Source organism: Netta rufina (assembly GCF_964035555.1).
Source record: "Netta rufina genome assembly, chromosome: 7".
NCBI lineage: Eukaryota > Metazoa > Chordata > Aves > Anseriformes > Anatidae > Netta > Netta rufina.
The window spans coordinates 30,449,609-30,470,051 of NC_140130.1; the positions used below are offsets into that span (position 1 = coordinate 30,449,609).

Genomic DNA, 20,443 nt, shown 5'->3' on the forward strand with positions numbered 1-20,443 from the left:
GGGAAGAGCCAGCGCCGCACGAAAGCAAGGCACCAGCCAAACACCGCCCCTCCCTGTCGCCGGGGGGCAGCTGCAGGACCCTGGGGGGCAGCCGTAGGAGCCCCGTTGGTGCCGTACGACCCCCGTTGGTGTCTCAGGACGCCCGGGGGCAGCCTCAGGACCGCCGGGGGCGCTGCCGCCCTCACACGGCGCTGCCTCCCTCCCCGCCTCGGAGCCCGCCCGCCGCCATTCCCCCCTCAGCGCCGCGCTTCCCGCCTCAGGGCTCTCGCGAGAGGGGGGGGGTGAAGGAGGCGCCGCCATTTTGTCGCCGCGGCCGGCGGGCTCCGCCATGGAGCAGTGTGGTGGCGGCGGGCGGCTCGGGGAGCTGCGGAGGGAGGCGGCGGAGTATTACCGGGGCCAGCGGGTGCCGCAGCGGGTGGAGGAGGCGCTCAACGCCCTCTTCCCGCTGTGCCCCGCGGATCTCTACGGGGCCTTGGTACCGCCGGGGGGGCTGCAATGCGTGAGGCGCCCGCCCCGGCTGCTCCTGAGGGGGACCGCGGGGCTGCTGCTGCCTCAGGACGGGCGGAGGCTTGGCCGAGGTTCCCCTCGGCTCCCCTCAGCCCCCACCTGCCTGTAGGCCCCTCACGGGTGTCCTCTGGCAGCCCCGGCTGTGCCCTGCCCTGGTGCCCCCTGTAAGCCGAAAGGCTGCTGCTGAGGTTTCTGTGGCTAAAAGTACACTTAAACACAGGGCGTGCCGCTGCCTCGGGCAATGCTCGTGATGTTTCGTTCATTTTTAGCTCTTGGGGCCACTGGCACGATGATGCTTGTCCAGATGTGCGGCATCACAGGTTTTTGTTGTATGCTGGTTGCTGGTCTCAACGCAAAGGGAGATTACTTGGCCTTGGGAGGCTGTTGGGCATCCCTAGTAAAATAAAACTGCTGCTCAGCACACCGATGCCATGGGCCAGTTGCAATAAGAGGCTGGGCATGTTTCAGCTCTTGGAAAGAGTGTGGGCCTCACACCAGTTATATCTGGTATCAACTTGAGAAAATACCATAAGGAGTCCTACTGATGAAACATCTGTTAGTGGTGATACAGCAACTGCAAGCAATACAAATAGGGTGTAACTCTTAAAAAAAAAAAAAAAGTCTGTGAAAGTGTCTGTGGAAATGGAGCATTTCACAGTTTCCCATCTCCAAGTGTTTTGCCATCACCACGGGAAGATGAATAGCACAATGATTGTTTTTGTTATATAGTGGAAATCCAAGTAAGCCTTGGGCAAATGCCTATTTTTTGGGAGGGCTAAGGAGATACTTGATGATATCCATCACTAGCTTTGTAAAATAAAACACATGTTCATCTAACCTGGATGTGACTTTGGACTTTCCATTTAAGTTGGATCGATTCCCTGGAATGATTCTTAAGCAGATGCTGTAGAAGTAAATGTACAGTGTAACACGAGTGTGTTGAAGATTGGGACATAGATTTGCTCAGTGATGGATATAATCTAAATTTGTTTAATGGAATAAAAACCTGTTTGCATAGCAACTGACTTCTGATGAGTTCTTTCTCTTTCATTTAAGGCTAACTACTTGTCTACATTTTCAAAAGCTCCAGTAATATGCAAATTAGCTGGAAGAAAAGTACTTGATGGAGTTGGTAAACCAACATTAGAAGTGGAAATATACTGTACAGTTAAAAACTATGAGAAGGTATGAGCTCCTTCTTCCTGTTTTATTTATTTAATCAGACAGTATCAGGGAGATGTACTATTCTACTCATATCCTAATGAACATTTTAGTTTGTATCTTTAGTGAAATGATAAATCTCCGTGACTTACCAGTTGAGTACATAATGTTGTGTGTACTCAAAAAATGTCATGAAAAAAAATGTCATGTTAGCTGCTACCAACAACTATGAAAACTTTATGCTTTGTGAATTACACAGTACTTTTTGGACAATACTTGTTTACTTTGTGAGTGTAATGTGACAGAGCATCTTTCTATGTTAAACTTTTGTCTGTCTTAATGTATCGTGTTGCATTTCCTTACAGCCATGTCTAGCCAATGTAAGTTCATTTACCATCTACATTTTTGTTTTGTTTTTGTTTTCAGATCCTTATATTTCTATTTTTGTGGCAATGTTAAAGAAAAGTATAGTACGGTGTCAACAAAGTAGAGGTGAAGGAACTTTTACTTTGAGATGATGTGGGTGATAATTAAGTCAAACATACATCTCACCTGCACTTAAACTATGACTCATTCAATTCTTGATCCCTAAAAGGAGCCAATTTAAAGAAATTAAATATAATTTCAAAGATATTCACAGTATATAAAGTTAATGCTATTAATACAGGCAGCTCTGTGATATCTGTAACTGATGTTTCCATTGGGTGAGTTTTGGAAGTATTGTTCATATTGTAAGTATGGTACAGAAAGATAAGCTTAAAATACCTAAATAAGACAACAAGTAAGTGATCATGAGTGATAGCATTAACCATAAATGCTGATGAATCATGGTACAACAAGCTAACAACAACTGCAATAGAAGATGTTATAATGACAGTATGATCTTTAAAATAACTATTCTGATAATAAAAGGCATATGTAAAGCAGATCTGTCACAAGGTTTTTGCCTAAGTAGTTACAATTTAGATGGAGAAACTTGAATAAGGTCTGTGCGTACCAGAGTGTAAGAGACCAGGAAGGAGGTGCTGGATTAAAAGAGATCAGTTAAGTGGAACAAACAGTAGTTCTGCAGATAGGTGCTTGTAGAGCTGGTAAGGACATCTGCTTCTTATTCTTTCAAATTACATTTTCAAATTGGAAATGAAATAGTGCTTTAAGTTTTTTTACGTTATTTTGCAGAGAATTTGTTCTGCTATAATGTCTTCTCATTCTCATGTACCCGAAAATGCTTCACCTGAAATAACTGAAGGTGATGAGAAAGAAAGAAATGACACTGTTACCACTGCTGTGGAATGGGTGAATGAATCCCTGAACACAATGTTAAGGGACTTGAAGCCTAGTGACCAGTGTGAAATTGATAAGATGCTTGGGTAGGTCTTGCATGTGATTTTATGTTACTGCAGAACAGGTCACTGCATTTGAAATACTGTGAATTTATATATAAATGAAAAACATAAACAATAATGCTTCTAATATTTTTTTTTTGTATATTTTTAGGATATGAAGTGCATTTAAGATATATTATGGTATATTATTTCCTGCTGCTTCATAATCATTATATGAAAATTAGTCTTTTTTAATAAGAATTTATAGGGATTAGATTTTTTGGGGGAGGGGGGAATAGGAGGCTAAGAAAAAATATTTGAACATGTTAACAAGTGTGAGAAACTCATTCGGTGCCAGTTTAATCTGGGGGACAGGTTTTTCAGATTGCAATTCTGTTTGTTCTGTTCATTGCACTGCAGAAAAAAATATGTATGAAAGGCCTTTGCATTATGTCTTTTGCACTGAGCTAGATGCACTGAAGAGATAGATAGATACATACATAGTGTTTTCAGGATCTGAGTGTTTTTTCTGGGCAGGGTACTCCTAAGGGATTTTTATTTGGAGTAATTAGTTTCTTTTAGCGGGTATTCTACACTTTCTTGGAAACAAAGTTTTTCTAGTAAAGAGTCATATATATTGTTTCATACAAATATTTCATAGGGGAATCTCAAGTGAAAATGAATAGCTGTGTTTTTCCATTAAAAATAAATATTTTTGTTTGTAAGAAGAAAAGCCCTGCGGTAAAAAACATCACGTGTATCTGAATGTATTTTTACTAGTGTTAGAGAAACTACCTGGCAGTGTTGTGGCCTCCTTCACCCTGGAAGCAGTGGTGTTTCTGTCAGCTGCCTGGCTGAACGCAGTGAGGCTTTCCTGGAGGGGTAGCTGTTGGGTTGCCACATTTTTAACACAAACTGTGGCAAACAGACCTAATTGCCTTCCAAGTGGATTAGCTGGAAACCTTTCTCAAGAGAATAAGAACTCATGTTGAAAGAAATTCTTCCATCTGAAGTGAATCTAAATAAGGCAAATACATTACTTAACGTTACCTTACGTAGCTTATGTGCTCCATTTGCCTGAATTGGGTGTCTGTGTGACCATGGATGCAATTCCCACTTCATGCATGTAGTTGAAATACAGCCACTTAGAGCTTGCATCCACCCAGATGACAGCGTACAACTGACCTCTTGGCTGAGCAGTTTAGGCTAAATTGTTAAATGTCATAAAGTTATGACAGGGTTACAGTCTGTTACTACCCGTGCAATGCAAATTTATCCTTCACACTAAGATACGTTACACCTGCTTATGGGTTCTTTTTCTTTACCCAGTGATGCCGGTAACTACCAAAAGACAGTCGTTTATTGACTTACTCAGCTTCACACAACAAGACCATGGCAGAAACTCACATAGATGCTCTTAATCCATCTCCCAGCATCTTCCTTAGCAAGTATACTGTGTCTACTTTTCACATACCTAACACTATTTTGAACCAATAATCTTTATGCCTTTTCTCTCAGTGAATACTTTAGAAAAAAGGTAGAAGAAAAAAAAGAAATTCAAAAGGAAGAAGAGGAAGAAGCAGCCCTTCTTTCCTGTGCTCCATCAGCACCATCAGCTCCATCGGCACCATCTGGGAAAAAAAAAGCAGCAAAACCAGGTTTTAGTTTATTTCCTTTTAATATTTTCTGTAAGACCTGTAATACCGATATTGATAAAGATGCTAAAATACTTCTGTGGACACTAAAGAGTAGTGTCACATGTTTAAGGGTTTAGTTACTCTGTCCTAAATCTTCTTTCTGCTCACAGCAGTTTCTCCTTCAGAAATGAGAGAGGGAAACACACAGTTTTCTCATCACTCGTTTGCATTTGTTGAACAGAGTTTCTGCCTTTGTCTTAGACAGGAGGTTATTACTCTTCAGAGTGAGGAATAAGAATGGAGGAGGATGCAAATGAAGAATAAAAATGAAAATGATAAGGAAAGAAAAGAATCATAGAACTGAAAAGGAAAATGGAAATAGAAGGAAGACAGAAGTTGAAAAGAGTGGAAAGAGGAAGGGAGAAAGGGAGAGTTGTGGCTAATACTGACAAAAGGAGGAAATAAAGGTGAAAAGTGAAAAAGAAAAAAGGAAGGGGATGACATGGGGAAGACAGGAAATACAGAGTGAAAAAAAAGAAGCAAGCAGACAGTGATACTGAAGAAACAAAATGGTGCAAAAATAGAGAAATATGATTACTATATATAGCAAAAAAAAAAGGGGGGGGGAAGCATGCTATGTTAACTCCATGTATGCATTATTCTCAGGAAAAAAGATCTTCCTGTTGTCATTTATTGGAAGGACATAAAATTTTGGCAAATTATCGGTTACTTACCAGTTTAGTTTGAACTCTCGTAAAATACTAGCAAGACCTCTCAATTAGTATGTTCTATGTGTGTACTCTAAGTTCACTTTTCACCTGAAATGGAACATCTGAAGCTGTCAGATCCATCCAGATATCATCATGCTGTATATTGTATGCTTAGTCAAGGTTCTGCTGGTACGCGTTACTTGTTTTCATTCATTTTAATTTCTTTTTATTTGATTGTGACATTGACTGCAATAAGATTGCTGGAACCAATATCTGAGTATTAGGAGTCAATGATTATAGATTTCAGTTGTGACAGGAGAGCAGTAACAGATGGCAACTTCCAGCAGCAGGTGCTTTCAGAGATAGCACCTCTAGCTCTTTATCCTCAATGTAAGAGGTACAGAAGTTACATGCAGCATGTGAATGATGTATAGTGTAATCTGCATATCTGCTTAAAATCCTTAGGCATGTTTTATTGCCTATCAGAGTTGTATCCTGCAGCATTTACTGAAAACTTCCACAGCAAATTAACATGTGTATGTCACTCCTATTAGGAACCAAAGTAACTGGTCAGATTTACAAGAAAAGTACCCAATGCATATGATTTTTGAGAATCTGACATCTTAGTTCAGTTTCATATAGGCAATAAGAAGTGGTAAGAAGCGTAGGTAACAAGTATAGTAGTGGGAACTGCTGGGTTTCAAGCATTTTGACAGAACTTATGCTACTGTATCTGAAAGGGAAGTAAGCTCTTTTGAAAATTTAACAAGACTACGTGTATGGAATACTTAAAAGACCTGATCAGTTCTCTTTCTGGAAAACCCAACTGTAATAGGCCTAATTTTTTTTTACGCTCATTATTAGAAGAAATCAAGTATGCGTACTTCCAATCAGCTTATAATGTAATATTCCAAGATGTTTATGCAAAAGCTGAGCATATAAAGAGGCCAATAAAGACTACTGAAAACATGTTTATGAAAAGAACCTGAAAAATGGTATGACATTACTGCATATAAACGTAAATTTCAGTGGCTGAAAGATTTCTAATGGAGATTTGAATCACATTTGGAATCAGAGTGAGGACAGATACCTTACTTACTTGTAAGGTCATTTCATATAAAACAAATGACAAGTTTAAGGTAAAAAATGAACCAACTCTTATGTTATATATTGACTACACTACCACAACTTGACTTTTTGTTTACTTACACAACTACGGTATGTAAGTACATGTTTTAAACCAATAAAATGTTTTGCTACTACTCTGTCTCACAGGGAAGAAGACGTCGAGTACAGAGAGAACACTCCCACCTGCAGAACCCATTGAACCAGTGCTTTGTGGCAGCTTAGCTATTGGGGGAACATCACTTGCTGTAGCTAAGGCTGGTGCCACTATTAATCATATCCCATTGTATTTACATATAGCACTGCTGAAATATAATCAGGTGTGTTAGACTTTGGTCATTTTGTTTATTTTATTCCAATTACCAGAATTCTAGAATTTTGAAATCAGGAGTCCCTCACGAAAGTGGGATTAAATATACCTCATAAAGTACATCCATAAGACAGTTGTCTATAGCAGGCTTTGAACTGGCCCTGTTCCATAACTAAAATATATATAGTATATATAAATATATATACTATATATATATATATATATATATATATATATTATATATATATATATATATATATAGTATATATATAATATAAAATATATACACTTTTTTTTCATATGGTACTCCCAATTACAGGATTCACCTAAAGAAATGACTCTGCCACGTCCAGTGATTACTCTGTTGAACTGTGAAAAATTTTCACCTGCAAAACTGAAATTAGTGAAAGAACTTATGCTCATACCACCAGCTCAGTTATCACTCAGACAGGTACTGTTTCATTTTTGTTTAATAAATATAAATGTATATTCTATAAATTCCACATAAAGTATATATGTGAGTATATAGATCTTTTCAATACAATCTTTAGACTCTATATTTTTAATTTTTTGTTTACTCACAAGGTCAAAGTTCTAACGAATGTTAGTGCAGAGTTCTAACACAAGAAACATTAAAAGAAGTAAAGATGAAGATTTAAATGAAGATACATGAAGATTTTAAGTTTAAAATGCATGTGTTAATATACAGGAAAAATGGTGCACTGAAGAAGATGTAAAAGAATTCTGTTATACAACAATAACAGCCTAGTCTTTTTTAAAATGTGATTTTTTATTAGTAGATTATAAATAGTGTGAGTTGATCTGCAGCGCATACAACACAACTCAACAAATTCACAGCAGAGCCTTAAAATCTTTGGGAACAGATTTCTTTAAAAATTAAATAGTGAAGATAGACAGGAATACAAAGCAGAACAAAATCTATTCAAGGGGCAAGAAGGATGGATGAGACAGACCGGGTCAGCACCCTCTTTTTGTTTAGTCATGTGTTGCATTAAAGAATGTATCTGCACAAGATGCCTACATTAGGGCTGTGATTTCTACTTTGTATGCTGGTGACCTGAACAAATAGCTGAGCTCGATTCTCTTTCTTTTTCCTATTCCTTTAGATTTTTAGAATTGTCACCAAGAGCTCTTAATAAGGTTACCAATTCTGTACCTCTAAGACTTAATGCCTCCTCGTGCTCATGGGAAAGTAGCAAGCTACTTGCTGAAGTGCAGCAAGCATAGCAGGTCCTTCTGCATTGATATGTTGTCAGCTGTAACTGACTTCTGCCCCCTTCAGTTTGCCTTTACTGGCACAGTTTTAGAAAACGTGAACTGTGATTTACAAAGTTAGCATTAAACTTCTCCTAACTCAGCAGAAAAGGAAAAACAGCCTTGTGTTAAAAGCAGTGGATTCATCTAATTGGAGTGTTCTTCCATTCCCCAATGTAAAAAAACAAAGACAGCAATTCTTTTCCTGCTTCCTGGAAATGTTGTCAGAGTTTCCAGTTAAGAACTCTTAAAGAAATCACCATCATGGACAGTGATTAAGATTTTATTTTTTTTTAAGACTTTATATTAAGGTCTGCATTCAGAAGTGTGTTCTCTTTTCTGATTTAAGCTGTTAAAGTGAAAGAATTTATCTGTCTTTTGAAGAATACTGTTGTTTCATTTCAGGGCATAGAAAGAGTTCTGGATATACAGAAAGAAGTGATGAGACTGTTGGAGCCTGCAGGGAAAGTGGTACAATAAAAATGTGTTAACAATGTGATATACTTCATTTGACATTTCTACTACTATTGTCTATTTGAGCTTAAACATAGAACATTTAGCACGTTAATACGTTTAGTCTTGTGACACAGAACAGAAGATTTGTTTCTCTGACAGATGAATAAAACATTGGCCATTTAGTGATATTAAATTAATGAAGATAGAATAAAGCATTGTTCTAGGCATTGGAAGACCTGCTACTTCATTATTTGAACCAGGAAAGGTCCACTAGGAAAGGACGGTATCAGAATGAACATATGGTTCCTGCAAAGTCTCACACACACGTAACATATATTTGTTAAAGTATTATTATTGCAGTAGAATACCAAGCTCGGTATTTGTATTTGCTTTTTGCAAAGTGAGGTTTTTAGATTTCTCCTAGTACAGACTCTAGATTATCATTTGCTAGAACCCTGGTATTACTGATAGGTAGGTGGGAGTATTTTGAAAAACAGATGATGGTTAGGGTAATGCCAAGATAAAAATAAGCATTTGAAATGAATTACCACCACAAAATAAAACCAGATAGTTGCTCATAATTTCTTTGTCTTGAATGCTATATCCTAAATTAAATACTTGCAGTCTCTTTAGACTTAAAATTCAGAGTTGTGGTCTAAAAAATAGAGATTTTTCTTTTTTAATCTAATATCTCTTTGTCATTTTGGGGCTTTTCCATGGCATTTCTTCACTGTTTCTTTCTTCCTACCTTCCCAACAGCCCAGTCCTCAACTAGCAGACAGTAAGAAAGGCAAAGCACATAATACAGGGAAGAAAGCTCTGGTAAGAAAAGAGATTTTCATTTTAAGCCTTCAACAAGGTATTAACAACAGCAGGGAACCAAAATGTTCTTAAGAAATGAAACATTAATCTACATTACTACTTTGGAAAGGTCAAGGCAAGACTTTTAAATACTCGAAATGCCCATATTTTACATAGTAATTTAGATGCCTCTGCCTATACTTTGCCTTCCTGCAGAACATTAACATAAAGGGAATTCTTCTGGAACCTAGACATTTTGCTTACATGGAAAACCTTGTTAAGTCGTCCAAATGGGGGCCTGTAGCACTGGCAGAATACATGCCCTTTGTTCTTGTAAGCCCAAAACTATTACCTCCAAGACTTGCATATTGTGCTCTTTGCTAACTCTGGAAACGACTCCCATCTTAGTCATGCTACGTTAAGTTCCCAGTTCCTCTGTGAGGTTATCAATAATGGCAGATAGGAACACGTAGCTGAAGGACAGCACTTGCAGTAGTGGCAGGGCGTTATTTTTAACTGATTCAAACGATCTTTGTTGCTGTTTGTTGTTGTTGTTTTTGTTTGTTTGTTTGTTTAACTTTGAAATCTGTAGTTTATTGATGAGTTTTCAAAAAAATAGCTGGAAATGCCATGCTGGTTTTGCTTTCCTTTCTGAACTAATTAAAATATTACCAGGTAAGAACTGTTGCATTTGTGGAGTATACAAGACAGGATGAGCAGAAGTTTTCACACTGTTTTGTTGCTTAAACAACATAAAATCTGTCATTGCTAATCAGCTAGCCACTATTTTTCTGGTGGTTAGTTTCCACATTCTTCTCTCTCCATGTAGCGCAGTAGGAAGCTAAAGTTAATTCCTTAAGGTAAACCTAAGGAAGCGATGCATTAGATTCTCTAAAAAAAAAAGAATTTATTTCAATAGGAGAAAACTAAAGGAGATAGAAGTGGGACTGAATTTTAAAGTGATAAAACATCATGCTAATTTGATTTTTTTTTTTTTTTGAGGGAAAAAAAGGACAAATGACAAAATAGGCAGTGAAAGGAATCATTAAAACAAGAAGTTATACCTGTTTTTTCAGTGCGTTGGTGTCAGAATGAAGGACTGTCTACTAAAGTTTCCTAGGCTTTTCTTTACAATAGTGACAACTTCATTTTAGTCAGACTTATTTTGAGCCTGAAGCAATTTTTGTAAACCAGTACTGGCCATAAAAATGGGAACTACATGATTAGACGCATTTCCAAGGATGATAAGTTTTCTATCTATTAGTAGTTGGTAAACCTTCATTCATAGAGAATTGTCCTTAAAACTCCTACTGCAATTTGTGAGAACAGATTTATATTTTGATAACTGAAGGCAGGTTGTAATGACAGTGAATACACATGTGAGTATTATTTATGTGTAAATAAATAGATTATTTTTGTTTTATTTCCAGCCACCGGCCTTAAAAAGAGTATCACACTTAGGTTGCCTAATAACAGGATGGGATAATCTAGAACAACCTCTACTCCTAATGCAAACAGCTTGCAACAACATAGGTCTGGAGCTAGGAACAGACATGCATTTAGCAATAAATTGTGCTGCTCATGAATTAATGGATTACGTAAGTTATTTTCAGTATATGTTTTGTTGGTTTATTTTAAATAAATAGAAATTTGTTAACAATTTGCTGTTGTATTGCAAACTCACTTCGAAGCTTCCAAATCTGTTTTCCACAAGCAAACCAAAAGTTTTGTCTCTGCATTTATAAATTATCTTTGAATCAGTCCTACAAGTGTAGCAGATACGTTACTGGATTGTAAGAGCAAGGAGACAAGCCACGCAGACCTCCTTCCAGTCACCCAGTGCAGTGGGAGCCGTGAGAATGCTGACACGCATTCCTCCTCTGCAGCTGTACCAGCATACTGATGCACCTTGCCTGGAATAAGGCTCAGTGGACCAAGGCAACCCCCCTTTATGCCTTGTGTCCTGCCTGCAAAAATCTGTTACTTTCATGATTTAACCTTTACTTTCAAGTGATGTAAGCCTATCTGCATCAGCCAGCTTTATTCCTTTTCTCTGTTTATTAATTTGTCAAGTTTATTTAAGATAAAGTGTGTTTATCTCCAGCTGAAGTCCTCATGTTCTTGCCTCTATTTCCAAGATCTTTTTTTTTTTTTTTTTTAAGCAGAAAAAGAAACTTGCTATTCTATTTGGTTTAGTATTCAATGAAATTTTGTGTTTAGGTATACGATATCAGCAAATCTTACACTAGTAGTATATTTTGTGAAACAGTTGCTCGCCTGACAATTTATGATGTCTTAATCCTATTTCAGAATGAGCAAAATCGTAATGAATGAATTATCAGTAATTACTATCAGCAGTTCTGTAACTTTGTTATTGTACTGTTAAAGTCAGTAAAGCAGTGTTTTTTTCTGGCACAGTTTGACAGTGTCAGTGACCCTTAATCATCCTCGTATGTTGCAGCTTATACTTCCCATAATGATGAGACTAGTTGAAAACTTTTTTTTTTTTTATGAGAGGACAAAGAAGCAAGGAAGGGTATTGTCTTACTTTTGAGTACTGAGGGTATGCATCTTTCTCACAAGAATATTTTTAATGAAAATGAGGAATAAGAGTTAACCTTTTTTTTTTTTTTTTTTTTTTAAGTACAAAGATTTTTCATACAAGATATAATAAAAATACCAAATACTGCCAATTTTATGACAAAGTTGTGTAAAACTCAGCATTGCCAATAAAATGCTGAAAGAGATCTCCCTTGTTTTGGGAATGATATCTTTGGCATGAGACCACTGCAATGTACTGTTACTTTAGGCAAATATTTCTGTAACAATGTGCACATAGACATAGAATAAAGTAGACAAGTGGATACGTACTTACTGAAGAACACACAATCCACTGCCTTCGTGGAGATGTTGGTGTTACAAGACCTGCAAGCTTACATTACTATTTTTTTTGAAGTATTACCACTCTTATCTTTTGCATTTTTTACTTACTAGGTTAAAGGGAAATATGAAATACTTACTGGAACATTCAAAAGTCCTGATGAAATGGTTGACATGTATGTGGAACTGATTAATAAATTTCCTTCTATTATTGCATTAGTAGATCCCTTAAGGAAAGAGGTAAGATAGTTTATGTGAGACCACTGAATTTTTCACATTTTTACCAAACATGCAAAATATGAAGCTTCCATTTCCAGAGTGTTTAGGGACAGAAATACCAGTATAAAAAAAAAAAAAAAGTAGATAATTCATGTGCATATCTGTAACTGGCAATAACATTTTTCAAAATGTTTGACCTAATTTCTGATAGAAAATAATTTTGGCATGAACAGAATGTGGATAGTACAAATATTTTAAGGAATAACAGGAAAATGCTTTTTTTTTTTTTTTTTTTTTTTAACTGATTGGGGTTGCTAAACCACAGTAATTTTTATTACATTTTCCTTCTTATTTAAGTAAATAATTGTAATTTGATTTTACAATACAATTTTAAAATTCAAGTGATATATAAGTGTTATTACATTAGACAGGAGAAACTGATAATTTGGACATAGTTATATATTTCTTAGAACAACTGAAAAAAAATTCACATTGCAGCTATTCTTTACAATTGAGATTTATACCCGAAGCGAGAACAAACCTGTAACTGGCACCATTGCTCAGCAGAATTTTAAAACTGTATTTTATCACTGTGATCAAAGTTCGAGAGGTTAACTGAATATGGGCAATAGATTACAATGATAAAGTAGAATACTCTTAAGCATGGTACCAGATTATTGATGGATGAAAGAAATTGCACAACCTCAAATATTAGCATTTATGCATACAATTCAGCTTCCATATATTACAAAAAAGATAAAAATGTAATTGAAGCAGAAGCTACAATTGCGACCTAGATACTACAGATGCACAACTTAATAAAAACTTATTGTTGCTGTGGAATTGTACACCTTTTTTTAAACATAAGTATATGACTTTTGTTCTTTTTTTAAAAAAAAAAAAAAAGATGAATATGAATGAAGGGGGAACGAGAGTGTCTTTATGAATCTGCCAAGTGCCTGAATCAGTAATTCTGAAACAGATGATCTGCAAAATCCAGTTTTTAGCTGAAACTTTAAAAGCTTATTTTTCAAGTATCGGTGTATATTGTTACCTCACTTACTCTAGGCAACCTTGCTTCCCTGCACTGTTTCAAACTGACTCCTATATTCCAAAACACCAGATTATTCCCCACTCGTGCCTGGGCTGCAAACTTTCTTGAAAATTCTTATGAAAAAATATAGTTAAAATTGTCTGCAGAAGAATTGCTACAGATAGTGAAGTCAAGTTTGAAATAGAGTACTGTAAGGGAAAACGCCTCCCCTCCTCACCGCCTCAGAAATCTGCAAAGTTTACCTAAGCCACATCCTTGCCACAGATAATTAGGTCCTTGAAGATTAGCTCTGGTACTAATTCAGCAATTCCAGACAGCAGACCACTTTAGTTCTTAAGTTTAAGCATTTTCCATGCATCAAAAACTTCATTTTCTGTTACACAGGGGCTTTGAAAGTTTCATAGGAATGGACTTTCATACAGATTGCAAGTATATAGGTACAAATTTGTGTGATCCATACAACAAGAATTATCACTATCAGAATTATTAACTAGAAAATTAATGTGTATTTAATATGAGAACTTTGCATGCTGTGGACATAAAGAAAAATAATTTGTATTTTTTTTTATTTCAAATTATTTACACGTTTTTTATCCTCTATTTTGCTTTAAATCTCAGTGCATTAAAATCAAGAAACAAAGACCCTAAAAATGGAGCTTTGCTAGAAAGAGAGTGTTGTATTTGGCTGTTCCCTGTAGGTCTGATCATCCTCTCCACATACCTGTCACTGAATCTATGGCTGCCTCCTGTTTCCTTATTTTATAGTCAAATAAAGATTATGACACTTCACATATTATCACAACAATGAGACCTTTAAATAAAGCAATGGACAATTATTTTATAGTCCATGAAAAATAAATACAAGTCAGGAAAGGTAATTAAAATAGCAAACTCATACAATTAATTTGAAATATTTAAAACTGTGCCTGTGTGTAACTAGCTTAGATTAATTCCAGATTAGAATGTTTGTTTTCTAGGAAAATCTTAAAATTCAAACAAAATTCCAGTATTTTATTTTTATTTGCTTAACAGATTTAAAATATAAAACATATGCTTATATGGAGAGTATCTTTAGGATGAAAGGACAAACTAATTTTGTATTTTATTTTTTAATTTTTATCTCAATTATGTTTTTCATTCATTTTGTTGTTTTAAACTGCAGATATTTACTTGATTGTTTATGCAGGACAGACAACAATGGAATAACATTTGTTGTGCTCTTGGTTCCAAATGTTACCTGATTGCTGAAGATGCTGCCACAAATATTTCCAAAATTAAAATAGACCAGAACATGAATGTACCAATGTGCAGTGGTGTTGTCCTAAAATATATTAATCAAACCAAGGTATCAGACCTCATAGAATTTACTGGACTTCTAGATGGTGAGTAAAGTGCTTGCTTTCAAACCCTACAAGTCAATAAATAGTGTTGCTACATCCATAAATATTACATATTTTTATTTAATAATCACCACTTCAAATTTAGAAAGCGTTTGTCAGAAGAAACTAAAATTCATGTTTTGATTCACAAATATTGTTTGGGAGCTTAAAACAGGCTCCAACTATAGCAAGTTAATATATTGTGGATGTTTTGAATGTGGATGCCCTTTGACACTGCAGATAAGTGTTGTACAGATAGCTAATAGAATTTAAATAAAACAAATGATCTGAATAATACTAATCTGAATTTTGACTAATATTAGCATTAATAATTAAGAAATCCAAACAAGTCCAAAATGTTTAAAACTGCAGTTTACATAGATGATTGACTACCTATTATTGAGCCTCTGTGGTAACAGTACTTGTGCAGGTTTTTTTTTCTTTATTTACCTTTATAGCCAAGGAATAGATGGACAAATTTAATGTATCCAATTTTATAATTTCCTTCTCCTTATTCCTTCAAAAAGCCCAGAATCACTATATCAAAGTGAGTAAATAGCAATCTAAACATTCATGCAGTCCTGAGGGTAAACTTATAGGAAAGAAAAATCATTGCTATAGTAAAGAGCGTATTTAAAATAAATAGAACAGCCTCCTGGCTTGTAGAATACATTACCAGAAACATCAGCTAGAGATAAGTTGTAGGATAGCATGTTAGATATTCCCTTATCCATGCTGAAAATAAAAGAAAACATACTGTTAGTGCCATAGTGGTAGCAAACTAATACAGTGTACATTTTTATGAGATGGGTTTCATTGGTTTTACTCCTGCTCGCATTTAACCATAGAATGCCCAAAGGGGGGGGGGGGGGGGGGGGAATGAAAAAAAAAAGAAGTCCAATTTATGTGTCGAATTTATAAAATATATACTAATGAAGGTTTTACACTCCTGTTATATATAGGTCAAAGACATATTACCATATTAGGAAGTCCAGATGGAGAATCTTCTGATGATAGCCTTGTGGATCTGGTAAGTATTGAAAGCTGTTCAATTGCAGAATTGCCAAAATACTGCTTTTAACATGAACTATTTTTTTTAGGAGAAAGCCTGTTTCTGTGTGAGAAAGAAACAACATTTTACGAAATGGGCTTTTTCTAGAGTTGCTTTTTTTCCCCCCACAGAGAGTTAATTGAGTCTGAAGAGAACACACAGAAAATTTGCCAAATCAGGGAGTATATACAAAAGTGCAGAGAATCTATTTGCTTGCACTAGTTTATAAAAAATACGAGTTAAAACATTTCTGAATGGTAATAATACTGTATATAAAAAATTAACACTGATAATATTTAGCCTTTTGTATTAAAGCGACATTTACAAATAAAATTTCCTATTGTATGCCAGTGAAAATTGTTTGCATCCAGCAAGTCTTTCATCAAGGACATTTATTATTTGTAAAAAGATAAGATTGTAAAGTTAGAAGTAGGATGCCGTGTATAATAATTACAAATGACATCACTTCCCAAACCATATAGTTTTAAAATACGCACTTTCTTGTTTTAAGGCTGTTGGACTGGGTGCCAGGTTTATCAAGTTGGGAGGTCTTTCCCGTGGAGAAAGGGTGACCAAATACAACCGCCTTCTTGCTATAGAGGAAGAACTGGCCAAGAATAGAACGCTACGTATGAGCTTCTTTCTTACTTTGTTTTCAGCTTGCAATGAATACGAGAACAAAGATTGGAGGGAGAATGATTGAAACTGCACCACAGGAGGGAAGCGAAATCAAAAGACTATAAATAAGCGCTGACAAAAAAAACCTAGGATAGCACTTGCCACAATGTATATTGTTGTCCTAATGGATTATCTGTTTACTGAATGTTAAAATAGACCCCTTCTTGAGGAGTAGCCTACATTAAGCCTTTTTCCAGAATTAATTGGTAGGAGTCTTGAAGCCCACGGTGCAAAAGGAACAAAACAAAAACCACGCATATAACACTCCGAAAAGCTGCCAAAATGGAATTTTAGGCCAAATACCCCACCTCCCTCAAGCCCCTAAACATATATTGCTAACAAAATGTCATTTCACAACCCCTTTGTGTTCCACGTCCAGCAAAACGCGTTTGGAAAGCTACAATTGCATGGTTAAGCACTAAATAAAACCCAAGAAAAATCCAAGTTGAGGATGCACAACAGTAGCCTTAGCTACTTGTATGCATCTGTCTGCATTTCATGATCTGCATATTCTTCATACACCATTTTCTATGCTGTTAAATACTTAACTGGTCATTAGAGCCACTTCTCACTTGCTCAGGTATCAATCAAGACAGAATAAAGGGATACAGTCTTGAGGGGAAGAAGCAGAAGAAGTGAAGGAAAGGGTTTGCACAAATTTATTATGGCTAAGTAAAATAAAAAAAACGAAGGAGAATTAAGTCATTTGATCTCGTTTCTCATCATTTTATGTTCTGTGAATGGCATATCAGCATTTCACATGCAAGCATTATATAACAAAGTATTTTTTTTATAAAATACTGAAAAATATTACGAATTTTGGAAATCTCCCACTTGCTCATTTATAGCCATTATAAATAAAATAGAAACAAATTCATTTTGATGAGTTTCACAGAATGTTTTCAAAAGCAAGACAGATAATTATAAACAACTGTGACCTTGAACTGCCTCAACAATATTAATATATTCCCTATTTAAATGGAGGTAGTCTAAACAAAAGAGCTTGAGTTTGACAAATATTTAAAACTATATCTCATAAAATGAAATAGCATCAATTCCCGAAACCGTTAATCATTTGGCAGAAATAAAATCCAATAACTAAATCAACAGCAGGGAAATATCGAGATAGCATGTCTGAGCCGCATACCAAACTCTTCATTTGGCTGGGCTGCGAGCTACAAAATACACTGGAGAGCTGAGCAGTGGAGGACTCCCTAAGTGGTGCGGAGCTGGGAGGTGACATTGACCCATCAGGAGTCCCCCCAGGACCGCCTGAAGCAGGCCTGCAGCTGGGCCCAGGAGCACCACAACAACAGGAGCCCTCAGCTCTGCCTGCTGCCATGCAGACACAGACAGCCGATGGGAACCTTTGCAGGAGGTGCAGAGGAAGAAGGATGTTCAAATAAATAAATAAAAATAAAAAAGGGGGCAGCCAGAGCCAAGGTGGTGAGCAGCAAGGTGGGATGATTAGCAAAGAAGGGAACATCATAAATACCAAGCTCAGGCTGTTGTGAATCATAGAATGGTTTGGGTTGGAAGCGAGCTTAAAGACCATCTGGTTCCAACCCTCTGCCTTCCACTAGATCTGGTTGCCCAGAGCCCCAGCCAACCTGGCCTGCACCGTGTCCTCTTCCTGCAAAGTGCAGCAGTGCTGCTCCCTTGTTTCTTAGGCCCAGACTTTTAATGGTGTTTAGAGACTTGTGTAAGCATCGTGTGGAAGTTTTTTTCTTAAAAAAAAAAATATATATATATATATATAATAAATATAAATAAAAAAAATAAAACGTATATTCTGAGTGCATCAGAGAACCTTTCAAGAAACTGAATCTCAGCAAACATGAGAACAGACTTCTTTTTTTCTCTTCTGTTACAGGGTCTGAAGCGAATTTTGAATTTCCTGATTTTGCTGAAGAAACACAGCCAGAAAAAGAAGCATCTGATATAATTCCTCCCCCAGAGCAGGATTCGTTACCTCCCCAGCTCTCTCAGCCAGCCCTGCAGGTTCACAGTTTGCCTGCACAGCTCCCAGATAACAGCACGCTGACCTAGGTTGCCCCCCAAATTAACTTTCGGGTAAATTTCTAAAAACTAATTTTGGTAAGCAACTCATATATTGCCTGCTACTTAATCCATTTATTTTCAAGTACTTCAGCTAAAAAATTTAAGCATTCAAATATTAGCTTCTTTTCCCAGAAGCCCATTACTTCCAGCTGAAACCAAGATAACTGAACAGTGACTACAGTTTGAAAATACTACAAAATTCTGTGCTGTATTTACAAGTTGACCAAACAAATACTTCTGTGTTAACTTCAAAACTAAATGTTTGTTTTGAGAAAGTAGAGATCTCTCTCCACACAAAGAGTAAGCTATTGACAAACAGTAAAAAAAAACACATTTTACAAAAAACAAAGGCCTTGACTGTTATGCTGCTCCAGCCCCTCCCCACCCCCCCGCACAACCTCAATGCTGCTCTTAGATCTAGCCTACAAGGGAAATTTTGCTCCAGTTCGAGCTAGCTATCAATACAAGTGCATCAGTGCAAACCCCAAATGTAGGGCACAAAGCTGTAATTTGCATCAATAGGAAGCCTGCTTCAGTCTGAGGCAGGGAATAACAAGTCAACTTCACAAGGTCTGGGAAACTTGTCAGTAGTCTTTTTAATAAGCAACAGTGAAAAGATAAATAAATAATTTATATCGTAGGTAACAAATAGCTTAAAAGAACTTTTTAAAACTTCTGGTTTGGAATCATTTGAAAATTTGAACATATAATACAGCAATAGTAATTTGAGGAAAAATACATATATAAAATGTTGCATTTAAAATTCAGTGTAACAGATACATAAGTGAAAAATTAACCACCAAAACCACCGCTGCCCTCCAGAAAGCAAGGTATCAAATAAGGAGACAAATTTCCCTAAGTTTAGGAATTAAACATATTCAGTAATTAGATCAAATCCAAGATTTTCTTAGCAAACATGCAAAAACACCAAAAAAGATGTGAAACTACCACATTCGTTACTATCATTTTATTTTCAGGAAAAGCACCAGACAACTGCATGCAGAGCCAAACTAACAAACTCTGAACATTCATCCTCCAATACTATCAATGTTTCAAATCATTAAATAAAAAATAACCCAAGTGCATTCAGGTATGAGACCGCCCGATTTTCAGTTACACTGATCTTCCTTAGGTAAATCCCTGATTACATTTGTTTGTTCATTATAAAAGAATGCGATACCACGTTGGATTTAAAAAGAAACTACAATGGCAAGTGAACTGGCAGTGCAGCAGATCAGTTAGGTACCTATCTCACTGTCCTCATAGGGAATAAGTGCTGAGGGAAAGCGGGATTTGTGTTACCAATACAGAAATCCAGAGCGTTACCGAATGAAGATCTTAATGCCACCACTCTGTACTAGGTTCAAAGCGAAGGCATCTTTATTTATGCTACTGGGTTTTACCTGGGAGTTCTCAAAAACGTTGATTCCAAATAACTTGCAACCCTTGAATGACTGAATCCCAAACATAGTCCACACTCACAGGAACCTAGGATAACTTACTTTTTGCAGCAGCACATGCAGATTCCAGCTGCATCAGTACCAAACTGCTACATAAGACAAAATAAAATAAAATAAAAAAATAAAAAAAAAGGAGATAAATCCTCCTTTGAAGAGCTGCTAATCCAAATGAGAGCACCAGTCTCTATCTGCCGTTGACCAGAAGTCTTGGTACCAAAGAGACATGCCGCACTGCCTCTGCTTTTCAGTCTGGGCTAGCTCTCTACTGGGGAAACTGAAACAGAAGTGTTATGCTTGTGCTTTCAATTTCATCAAAGTGGCCTGTGTGGAGAAGGCAGTAAGGAGATCCACAAG

At 36.6% G+C, this 20,443-nt stretch overlaps 1 protein-coding gene across 1 annotated transcript; it reads left to right on the forward strand.

Moving 5' to 3' along the window:
• Nucleotides 1–328: 328 nt before the first annotated feature.
• Nucleotides 329–18,617, forward strand: ENO4 (enolase 4; the record flags this gene model as incomplete). The annotated part of the gene is made up of 14 exons (XM_084290224.1): nucleotides 329–475; nucleotides 1,564–1,692; nucleotides 2,848–3,038; nucleotides 4,512–4,651; nucleotides 6,616–6,785; nucleotides 7,095–7,226; nucleotides 8,456–8,521; nucleotides 9,266–9,328; nucleotides 10,738–10,905; nucleotides 12,302–12,427; nucleotides 14,647–14,842; nucleotides 15,802–15,869; nucleotides 16,402–16,519; nucleotides 18,442–18,617. 14 exons carry the CDS (start codon nucleotides 329–331, stop codon nucleotides 18,615–18,617), a joined length of 1,890 nt encoding a protein of 629 aa, XP_084146350.1.
• Nucleotides 18,618–20,443: the final 1,826 nt, after the last annotated feature.